Raw genomic sequence first — 11,863 nt, forward strand, 5'->3', positions numbered from 1 at the left:
TTTGCAGCTTCGAAAGAGTACAGTATCCGCCATTAGGCCGATTACGATGGTTTGTGATCTTTCTGTTTTTCCTGACACAAAGGACCTTGGTGCTACGTTTTTGGTATTTCCTTCTCGTGTTATCATCATTTTAATGATCATTATGTTGTGTTTTTGATTCAGTAATGGCGGGTAAGTTGTGTTTTTGATTCAGTAAAAACACATTTCCAATGACTTGAGTAGCCTTTTTCAAGAAATTTGGATTTGTATTCAGTGAACAAAAAAGGTGTTCCCTGTAGTAAATTTGATCTCCAATGACTTGAGTAGCTTATATCAACAGTTGAAATGGCTAATAGTCGATCCTTTTTGGACAAAGACGGACCATACATAAGGTGGGTCCGTTTAAGTTACAGAGTGTTTTCACTCATTAAAATGGACCATGCTAATGATTCATAACTAAGCTCGTTACAATCTACTCAGAGCATGAAATCCCTTTATTATGGCCAAAAAAAAAAATACTAAAACAAATCAACATCTCGCCGTCTAACAGCCCATTTTTTTCCGGCGTGAGCGTGGGTACAGAAGTTGCTGGATCCGTTTTTCTGCAGCACACACTGACATAGCCTGAAGAAGATAAGAATAGGAAAGAATTCAGTTCTGGAAGTGGAGAAAATGTAGTGATGAATAAAGAATCAGAATATATGTCCCTGCACATTTCGTTTAAAATATAGAAAATTAGCATGCAGTGCGTGATCGCAACTATTTTGGGACTAAAACGTGCATCATGATGACGACAATTAGCAAGTAAAGGCATTAATCTGACAAAGCAAAGAAATCAAAATGTTGTGTTTTTACTAACCTTGACTTTAAACGGAAAACGATGTGTTCGTACTTCGGTTCCTGAAGAAACTCTAACATCCATGCCAAGACTGTCAACTCCAATTAAATTTGCTCCCTGTTTGAGGATTGATTATATTAGAGAACCAAAGCAATATAATTATTATGCACTTCCGACACTTGAACTAGAGATCGAAGCATTGTAGCACAGAAATCCGGTTTCTTGCTTATACGAACTATGAGATGGGGGAAGAATTTTCCATGCCCAAGATGCAATAGCTAAAAGGGTTAGAGAGAGGTTCTCCAGTGTTGCCTATGCTTTTTTCTCTGACATAAGTAATGAAAAAACCAAGTACACTTGCCTCCATATTGTTAGCAATCACACTTGGCTTTCTGAGTAAAGAAAGATCTGGCCATATCTGCCAGATACCAGGCCTCCAGGCCTAATTTACGCAAACTTTAATCTGAGATTGCTAGAAGAGAAACCAGAGAGATGACTAATGGATAAAGCAGTGTGGGCACCTACAAAAATGTTCTTTATATCCTTAGCTCGAACAGAAACGTGCAACAAGTGCAACGCATCAACGTGTTTCAGGTCCTTCAAAGATGACACGAGGAAACCTATCTCGACCCCACAACCATCAAGGATCAAACTAAAGTTTGAAAGGAGTCCGAACCTTATCCACATTATGAAGAATTGATGCTAAGCAAGGGGAGAAATTCAAGAGGCGACCCAGAGGAAGAAATTCAGTAACAGCATAGAATAAGCTAGCCACCAGGGATCATTGACCAAACCCTTTTCCAACTTAGATAAAACAACAAACATTGTTTTTCAACCATGTAAAATAACAACCAATGGAACGGAGATAAGTCAAACCTGTATCTGAACAACAAAAAATAGGATCGGATCTCACAATTAGAAATTGGTATGCAATTGATTTTGTCCTCCACTTAGGAGGCATTATTAAATTCGCCTAAAAGAAGCCAAAAGGATGAAATAAACGAGCAAAGGTTCCCTTGCATCCCAAAAAGGTTGACGAGTAACAATAGGTAGATAAATAGAGGTGACTAATGTAACCAAACAAGAGACAACATAATGTGAACACTTAGCTGAGCTACACCGAATAGTCGCAATTTCCATAAAATTACGATTCCTTCCATAAGCTAAGAACACCAAATTATTAAACTGTTCCCGAGAGGTGAATCTAAGATTCATCATGTGCTGCAAAACATCTACTTTCATCTTGTATACCACCATATGGCTCACATACTTCCTGCACACCCTTCAGCCCATCATGTAAACCCCCACACTCCTCCCCCCACCTCTGAATTTGCTTCAATACAAAGCCCAACACGGATGTTACCAGTTACATTATGCCCCTACTTTGCTTCACACACTGCCTATTTGGATTACACTACCAAGGCTACCGCTACAATATTGGAACTCTCTGTTTCTAATGTGGGACATCCAATTCAAATAGATAATCTCATTTCCACTCAAGGATGTATTTCTTGTGCATGGATTTTCGTTTGAGGTGGATACTTCAAAACCGTTCTTTCAGAGAATTGCTATTAGGTTGTCCGTTGTCAAATGGTAAGGAGAAAAACCGAAAAATTATTCGAAGTGCAAAACTATTGGTCATATTGCCATGAACGATAAATCTTCTAGAACTGGCCCTATCTTTGTTACTAAGTGCAACAGCAGAAGGCTACTTGAAATCTACAGGCTGGCAATAAGGATTTGCTGGAGAATTTGTGGGCTAGGCATAAGCATGTGCAGGTGAACTCTATGTCTGCGGGTGACTTGCAAGATGCCCAACACCTTAGCCCTTCAGGTGATGTTTTGGACAAGGATTCTGTACCTGGTGCATGTTCAAATAAGGTCACTAATGTTGCTTCAAAAGTTGGAAATTCTGAAGCTTCCAAGAAAAGAAAACAGGCTAATGTATTTTGATTCGTTCGGTAGAATATCCCAAACTAGGTTGTTCAGCAGTAACCACATGGCGATTTGGAGCAGGGCTTGGATGTGGAAGCTGTTGGAGATGACCATCACAGCAAGGATTTTGAGAGGCAAATCTAAGTTAGAAGCAAATTATTTGCAGAACTCTAATCTCCAGGTTGATTCTTCTCTAGGAGTTTTGGTGGTTATGGAATTTGTTTGTTTATTAGCAACACAAGTCAATCTAAAAAATAGCATGGGCCGAGTTCCCATTATGTCTTGAAAATGACATTAGCTAGTTGGGATATTCGGGGTTTAACAAATCCTAATGCAAATATGTGTAGTGCACTTCATCAAAGCAAAACATTTGGACGTGATTGGCTTTCTTGAAATTAAGATGAAAGTTGATGCATTGCAACATATAATGAACTTCTGGTTCCGCTCTCACGAACAATTTAATAATTTTAATACTCACCCTTTGGAACAAATTTTGATTTTGTTGAACCCAACTTCCGCTTGCATGGATCTACCGGTTAGTTCAGTTCAATATTCACATTGTGTTATCTCTTGTTTGTATCATATCGTCACTTTATTTGTAGCCTATATGTACAGTTTTCACTCCATTGTTCCACAGAGGCTTCTTTAGGATGCAACCAGGGACCTTAGCTCATCTATTTCGGTCCTTTTGCTCATATTAGGGGATTCTAATAAGATCTGAGAGAAAAATCAATATGCTCCCCATTCATAATTATGAGATTTATGATCCCTATTCTATGTTTGCTTAGATGCAGGTTTGACAGATCTCTTCTTTTGGTTGTGTTTTCACTTAAATCTTGCTCCAAATATGCTACTCCCCTGGCTCTCATCTGGTACTTTTGTTGTGAATTAGGCCTACGAGTTATTCATGACTCCTTTGGCTTCTCAGGTTTGCAATCCTGGCATTCTTCCCAAGCATTCTTTCACCCTTTGGCTGGGGCCACACAGCAAGTTGCTTACGAAAGAAAGACATCCCTTATTGTGGATAAGAGCGTGTCTTTTGTCTTACAGTGGATGAATCTATCGATCATCTATTCCTTGCTTTTAGTAGGGGTCTAAGGTAAAAGGTCCGTAATTGGCTCAGTATCAGAATCTTCACGACGATGATAAAAAATGAAGAGTTTGTGGACTCGTCTTTCAAGGAGTTAATCACAAATGTAAAAGTCTAAGACACAACCCGATATTCACTGATTGTGTAGAAGTATAGAAAAAAGGGGTTAGTAGACTCATCTTTCAACGAGTTACGAAAACAGAAGTCCAGAAACACAATTTGTTTTGGTGTGAAAGGTAAATGAATATAGCTAGTGTGGCAATCGCTGAAATCTTAGTTCAAGTGCCAGAGACATTACCTCAATGTTTAGTCCTTTCTTTTTGCAAAGAGCTTTAAGGGCAACATTGCACTTGGCTCCACTCTCAACAAACCGCTCTATGATTGAGGGAGCTGAATGAACAAGGGCATCAGGGTCCGCATATTGAAAATCATGTAAACTCACCACTGACTGCAAAATTTCATAGCCACCACAGATAGAGAAGTTTAAAACAAGATGAACTTTCATATCAAATGGAAATTTACTAGATAGGAGAGAGAAAAAAAGGCATGTTTACTAGATAGGACAGAGAGAAAAAGGCATGTTGAGATGCCATTTTCACATTATATGCCTGACACTAAATATTGTCAATCCTAACTTAAGCTTTGCGTAGGAAAAAAAGCACAGGGAGAAAATCAGTAAAATTGCTGCCAATATAATATAATAACCGATGATTATCATGCGAAGAAGGGAGTAAATTTTTTAAAGAAGCAACTTCCTTTGAATTGTTAGTTTCCTAACATGCAAAATTATGTCATGTCAATCAAGAATATCTCGACAACTTAATATTATGCTTATCTTAGACGTAGTGAGAGATTGCAAATTTCTATGCTATTGACGAAGTGTAGTAGCTTTCCTTCTTTGTGGCTTTTGAGGATTTCTCATCAACCTACTTGTACTTTGTTTTCCTATTGTAATAAAATTTCGTTTCTAATCAGAAAACAAAAAAACTTAGTGTTACGCAATTATGTTAACAAGAAAAGGATATATGTCAAAAAACAAATACTTGATGATATCATAAAACCAAGATATATATATATATATATATATATATATATAAACCAAGATCTGAAGTATACATGCCTGAACACCGTACACAGAGAACAACTCAATTTTTGTGATATCTAGTCTATAAATCATTGATCCGCAACAGCTTCCATCATCTCTTGAAGTGAAGCTCACACTGTCCCTGTCTGCAAGAATACTAAGTTAATGTAATTAAAAATAAAATCAATCATGCACCTCTCACTATAGAAAATCGAATTCAAACTTCAGAAGTAAAAAAGGAAATTAAGATAAAGCTTACGAAAAATAAATGTGCATAGAGTAACAGATTTTTTGTGCATAATCCAGAACAGCACCAGTACAGATGACCATAGCACTGCTATCTAGATAAAAAGACAAATCTTTCGCACATGCATTATATACTTGCAGATATTTTCCAACAAATTCGATTCTATCTATCAAAAACAATTGAAAATTGAGTAAATACGCGGTGAGCTTCCAGTAAAAATATAAGAATTCCAAAAGACTAGAACATTGAGCTGATAATATAGGAGCTAGAAGACAAGATTATTCAAGATCTTTTTTGAAAACAACATTCAAAATAATATTTTTCCTTATCACCCCTCGATCGTCAACGCTCCTCCCAAAACCCCTCGTCTATCAATCACTATGGCTATACTACAAAAAATTCCTTGACATCAACAAAAAATGAACAAGCTTAAAGAAATATAGAATTCAGCTCAGTGTTTGCATATTATCATGTTGTAACTTGCTATATCAGATGTAACCATCACTCTATTTACCTTTGAACAACCTTCGGAGATATCCCTCTTCCTCAGTAAATGTTGGCCTGAAGAGCCCCCAAACTGAAACACAATTTGACGGGTAATCCATCATTTTATAATGTTCATTGTCAGCCGCCTGAAAAAATGAGGAACCAAGGATCAAACAACTTTTCACATCATAATCACATCTAGAAATATACATGCAAAGATCATATCATGATATTTAATACTAGTCGGTAGCTATTCAGAAACTTTTATATATCTATTAGTGTATATACATGCCTACGTAATCATCACCTCTAGCAGCAGAAAATTAAGAGTCATAGCACACAAACAGAACAATTAAACACTGAAAGCTCTGGAAAATTAACCACAGTACCACACCATATTTGTAGGTTATCTTCAACCAGGATGCTTTCTTGAGTTGCCTCTCATGGCTACTATTCTTATTGCCATGGTTCTACGCTTGGTTTCCGCTGGAAATTCCTCGGAAATTCCTCACTAGCAGAAAGTTCTAACAGAGAAATTTTGATATTTTCATCAAACCATTCCTTGTCTATTCGAGTCCAATATATGATATACCTATAAAAATTCCACTTGGGGGTGCAATCCCGGAATGCAAAAAGAATTGAAACAGCTTGTGAATTTCCAACTGGATCCAAGCTTGAGCTTATGCAGCCAGTCTCTCCTCTCAAATCTATTTAACTCCTCATACACTTTCTCTATATAGTTAGCCCAGAAGCGAAGAAGTATATGTTTCTAATTTAATCGTGAGTCGGGTAGCAACAGGCTGGTGCTATAAAGATGAACCAGATTGCAGTCCTGAATGAGGTTCAGTGCAGCAACAGAACAGCATTGTGATCTTAGAACAGAGGGTTCACAATGACAGCACATTCATGATGTTATCCATTATTTTCTTTTGTTGTGATATGTGGGGAACAATAAAAAATCTGAAAAAGCAAATTTCACAGGCTTGATATTACATTCAGTTACACTGTACACACATAATCTGGGTTAATTATTTAAAGTTGTTTGTTTAAAAAAATTATGTATTTTAGGAACACATTCTCCAAGGCAGATTTATTTGATATCCAAAGGAAAAAAAGGTAATACAAACTCCCATCTCTATCTCTTCTATACCAGCACCAGACCGTGTTCTATAATTCCCAAGATAAATATGTAACTGATTACAAGGAGAGAACACAAAGTTCCATGAGTTTCATCACCAATTAGAGAACGGGGTTTTCATTTTTACCAGTTGGGGTTATTGCCCTGTGAATTTATTCTCACCCTCCATTTTCATCAGCCAAAAGATACTTCCTGTCAAAAGTTTTTCTTTGTAACTAAAGCTCCAAATTCGGGAAAAAGTATATATTTGTTACATGCTTCACAATATATTCATCAAGTTATGAAAACCAACCTCGAGGAATTCCAGCAAACAAAAAATTCTAATAATAAGTTTTTTCCCCCTTTATTGAAAAAAAATAAATTTAATCAATCACCAAAGTTTATGTGGGAAGAGGGCAAGATATTTCCCTTCATATAATACCACTTTTCTTGACTCTTAAAACAACATACAACGAGTAAACAAAGAGAGGTACAACTGCCATTGAACCAGTAATATCAATATAAAACCAAGCATTGAATGGAAAAAAATCCTTTAGCAATTCAAGGAAGTTGACGAAGGAGAGAATGCAAAGTCCTCTATAAAGAAACCACAAATTCTTAGGCATGACTTTAATAAAAAGGAAAAACCATTTGATCACATAGTGAGCTACAAGACACAAGAGAGAGAATCTCATCATTTCCAAGTATGAACAACGAGGAAAATAATTATAAACCTTTTGGCTGCGAACAGATTCACAAAAATCAAGTAATATAAGAAAATTAAACACCTTTGTCAAGCACTTGGAAAAGTAAACTGGATGAATCCAGGTGGAATTCACAGGCGTACCCCAATCAACCTCGATGTCCCATGTATCAAAATTTTCAACCTGGTTGAAACAAAAAGACAATTAATTTAGAAAGAAATGAAAATTCAGAGGGGGAACATTGAACAAGGATGAAACGAAATTTTCTCTCCTGAAAATAGTCATCCGCAAAAGAAATATCATCAACGGAATCAATTTCCAAAAAGTTGTCATAAAAAACATCGACTTTCCTGCTCTCATAATGTGAAAGATCCATCCCAATTAAAGCAGTCTGGGGATATTCAATGTAAACTATCAATAAGTAATGGAAACAAATGTAGTGCTAAAAGTATGCATTAATTTCAAAAGGATTCAAGCAATATTAACAGTACTCAAAACTAAAAAGGAAATAAATTAACAAAAAACTAATCAAGAGTGCATAGTTGGGATCAAACACAAGACATTACAAGGGGCTGCAGCCATGTAGTCTACAATGCAACCGTACATTTATGAGATCATTAAATAGCTACATGCTCATACCGTCAGCGTAGTTCCTGCCTATTCGATAAGACAGGAGTTTTATCTTGGCTCTAAATGTTTCTAAAAGACAGAAATCTCAGTGTGTTTCTGTCCTAGCCTGAGCCAACTTTAGCCTTCAACCTCCAGTTTAAGTGATATGTATGATAGCAGTCCAATTTCTGTTTAACTGGTACAGCTAGTAACTTGAAACAATGACTTGACTTTAAGTACCACTGTACCAGATTTTCTAACATCATAGTTTGTCCAAATATCATTGGTTAGATCCTTTATACTTGAACGCTTCTAAATTCTTGACATTCGCAGACAATGATTCATTCCTAAATGGCTTATTTTCTTGCCAAGGTACCTTTTTAAAAAAGTATTGATAGAAAACATTGACTCCTGAACTAAAGATATCCTAACTTTTGCTTTTTCAACTCTCATCTAAAAATGTCAGGTAAATTTGCATGCCATGCTCAATTAGGAATTGGGCAGATAACAGCAATCTTTTAAGTGAACAACAGGGTCATTGGAATTCCAAAATCATGAGAGGATGTGTCCTTCATTTAGCCAATTCTCAAGGGAAGCGGCCAGTCGGTTGTTATGATCAATCAGGAAAAATTGATAACTAAAAGCATTTAATCTGCAAAAACGACATTTCCAGTGTGATTATAACTCACCACAGGATTACTTGCTCCTGGATCTTGCAAGATGTTTTGATCATCATATATTTCAAAATATATATCTGGATAAAATGAGAACGGAAAACAAAGGTTAATAAATATTAACAATCAAGGACAACAAATAGTAATGTTACAAAATAAAATTATTAAATATTTTGCTAAAGAAAGGGGCCTAACCTCCAAATTCATCAACGACATATTGAGAATCAATCCATGAGATATTTTCATGGGGCTCACAATGCACAACACCAGGGAATATCAATAAAGCCATGCTGTTGGCCTAAGAAATAAAGAGAGATCAGATGAAATGTCGAGATGAATGCAAAGAACAATGAATTACCACATAAACCTAATACATATTATATCAATAAATATCAAGAATTTTACTATGTTCAAATGCAAATACAAGGATCAAGATGTAGTAAAATTTATGTTAATGAGACCTCAACGGCAGTCCTTGCTATCTCAGCAGATGTAGGCATCGTATCATGGGCTCGGCTGCTCTCTTTCAACTCCTCAAGGGGATGATGGGCACTATCAGTGACATAACTAGAAGAACCAGGAACTGAATCAGAATAATCAGCAGCTACCGAAACTTGAGAAATGCAAATATCCAGTCCCCGATGAAACCAGTTGATTTGTGTAGCTCCGATAAAAGGATTCTTGATCCTGAAACTGCATGAAGATTGAATAATTGATTTTTTTTATTACTATTAAGAAATTTCTAAACATAAAATGATGTAAAAAAAATTTAAAAAAGGAATAGAAGGCAACAGCTAGGTGGTACTAGGACGGCAGGAAATGAGAAGCAAATTCACAAGAGATGTACACCTTTCATTTTCTGTATAAATTACCAGGCAAAGACATACTCTTTGTTGTTCGAAATTTAATCTTACAGATTCTTACACCCTATAGTTATTTGAGGCACAAGGATTTTACGGGGCAATCCATCTTTCTCTACTCAAACAACCAGGAGAAGAATTTTGTGTTCTTTTATTTAGCTCGTGTTTCTCAAGAAACAGTACCCCGTGTAGAGTTCCCTGTCATTAGTTCATTAATATCACTGCTTGGTACTTTTCGTAGCCTCTTATTTCCACACCATAAAAAATGAGCGTGTATGTCATTAAAAATTTCCTTCATGTTTTTGTCTGTGACCGTGTGTGTGATGATGATTATGATGTTTATCACAATTGACCTAATGCTAAGTTGTACCTCAATCCTGAATATTCAGAAACTCTTTGAAGGTCAAATGATGATTTAATGATCCAACTGTTGGGAAATCCATATGATGTTGAGCAACCAATAGGTTCAGCAAGACATCTAAGGCAAGGGAAGGAACCTAGAGCACCCAGAAAAGAACTTGTAATATTAGAACATAAAAGATAGGAGGAACTCCTCATCTAGTAACAAAAGAAGTAAGCACAATGAAATCCATATTTTTAAGTAACCATTCTCAAATTACAATAGCTGCTGCATATGGGATAGAACAATACAGGTATGATTTTACAGGACTGGACAGCGCCAACACGTGGAGTCTTTTCCATAGCTTTAGGTTTTTTTTACAGATGCTACATCTGTATCAGTGCATAGTTATATAAAATCAAAACTCTTTCATCTAAACAAAACACACATTTTTTGTCAAACTGGAGAAACATGCGTATATGATAAAATGAGGGTTTATACTCATTTCTCCTTCTTAATGGCTTTCAGCCTATGTTGCACGGATAGAGTTACAAGAATTTTGATTCTGTGAACACAACACGACAAAAATACTGATAACACAATTTTCATAAATTAAAATATGGAACAACGAGGATACAATTGTTTCACACATACACATAATGTAAGCTTAATTAAATTAAAAAAAATCAAATTGCAAATATTTATTAAAATATTTAATTGCCTAAATTCATCAGTGATAAACAAATAAAATGGACTTTAATTATGGCTCATTTGAAAAAGTCATTGGCAGGTTGTGTAGCATACCACATTATAAATAAATTTGGATACAATATTCATATTTTATTTGTGAATTTTCATCTTTTAATGATTTCTATTTATATTTGACAACCGTGTGAAAATGACTAACAACTCGTATTTTGTAGATACTTAGAAACCATAATGTCTCGTTCAAACACCAAATCGATAAAGTGGGTTCCTCACTTAAGAAACACGTGAAATGGTAGAAGTAGGTACAACTAACTGCGAAAAGACTCTCTTTTGAAGAAGCATTAAAATCAGGCGTGGACAGCGATGCGAACACAAAAAATTCACCCATAAATGAAATCAAATTTGATGCATAAATTCTTTCTCAAAATACGAGCGCCGATCAAACCACATGCTTAAAATATTTACCACCCAGACAAAAAATCGATTAGATTTGATTCGTATTAAACGCGACAACTCGGAGGATTTCTACCGCCGTAATTCGTGTTGCTCGCTCAATTAAGATCATGCAAGGAAAATTAACGAGAAAAGGAGGATCAGAAAGAAAATTACCGACGGAGATAGAGGGTGAATAAGAAGAAGATGGCGGCGGAGCTGCAATCAACATCGATCGAGTGATAGATACTGTAAAGAGGTGATCGACGGCGGAGCGCCGCAATCTGTTGACTGAATAGCTTGTGTGTGTGTGGTCCCTTTCTCAGATTTCAGTTGCAGTAGCAATGTACTTTGTGTTGCAGTCTTATATTTAAGTACGATTGGTGGCGATATTCAATTATCCAAAATGAAATAAATTAATTATATTTATTTTGTATATCCAAAATGAAATAAATTAATCATAAAATGAATAGAATTCAAAAATATTAAAAATTATGAAGTAATTACTATGATATATTATATATTTTGTAAAAAATTAATATGAATAACAAAAAAAATTTACACGTGATCTCAAATTTTGTTTCTTATATTTGTGAGATCAAAATTTTGTATAAGCCAAATTCTGAATAAAATTTTTAAAAACACAAGAATAAAAATCACTTTATTGGAAATATTGAAATAAAAAGATATTGAAATGATAAATGAGGCCCTCTAGTCTGAAAGCACTGACTGAAGAAGTGTTTGTTTAATGGGTAAATTT

At 35.6% G+C, this 11,863-nt stretch overlaps 1 protein-coding gene across 3 annotated transcripts; it reads right to left on the reverse strand.

The window, feature by feature from the left end:
• Positions 1 to 302: 302 nt before the first annotated feature.
• Positions 303 to 11,495, reverse strand: LOC140827726 (uncharacterized protein At3g49140). Of its 3 annotated transcripts, none has more exons than XM_073190516.1 (12): positions 11,281 to 11,494; positions 9,994 to 10,120; positions 9,225 to 9,456; positions 8,959 to 9,061; positions 8,779 to 8,843; positions 7,751 to 7,871; positions 7,565 to 7,662; positions 5,688 to 5,805; positions 4,963 to 5,072; positions 4,141 to 4,290; positions 839 to 934; positions 303 to 603 (listed from the first exon to the last, which is right to left on the reverse strand). In XM_073190516.1, exons 1-12 carry the CDS (start codon positions 11,333 to 11,335, stop codon positions 523 to 525), a joined length of 1,356 nt encoding a protein of 451 aa, XP_073046617.1. In that variant the 5' UTR covers positions 11,336 to 11,494; the 3' UTR covers positions 303 to 522. The 3 variants fall into 3 exon arrangements, with proteins under 3 accessions (XP_073046617.1, XP_073046616.1, XP_073046618.1); XM_073190515.1 differs by having other exon boundaries at positions 4,141 to 4,286; positions 4,959 to 5,072; positions 11,281 to 11,493; XM_073190517.1 differs by lacking the exon at positions 4,141 to 4,290 and having other exon boundaries at positions 11,281 to 11,495.
• Between the last annotated feature and the right edge of the window lie 368 nt (positions 11,496 to 11,863).

The sequence above is a fragment of the Primulina eburnea genome, chromosome 3 (assembly GCF_022965805.1).
Source record: "Primulina eburnea isolate SZY01 chromosome 3, ASM2296580v1, whole genome shotgun sequence".
NCBI lineage: Eukaryota > Viridiplantae > Streptophyta > Magnoliopsida > Lamiales > Gesneriaceae > Primulina > Primulina eburnea.

Excerpts from the sequence above, each read along its gene's own strand:
- LOC140827726 (XM_073190516.1), bottom strand. The coding sequence starts at position 11,335 with ATGTTGATTGCAGCTCCGCCGCCATCTTCTTCTTATTCACCCTCTATC. Across the intron at positions 7,872-8,778 it reads CAGGAGCAAGTAATCCTGTG|ACTGCTTTAATTGGGATGGA; the intron begins GTGAGTTATAAT and ends GAATATCCCCAG. Across the intron at positions 7,663-7,750 it reads TGCGGATGACTATTTTCAGG|TTGAAAATTTTGATACATGG; the intron begins AGAGAAAATTTC and ends GTTTCAACCAGG.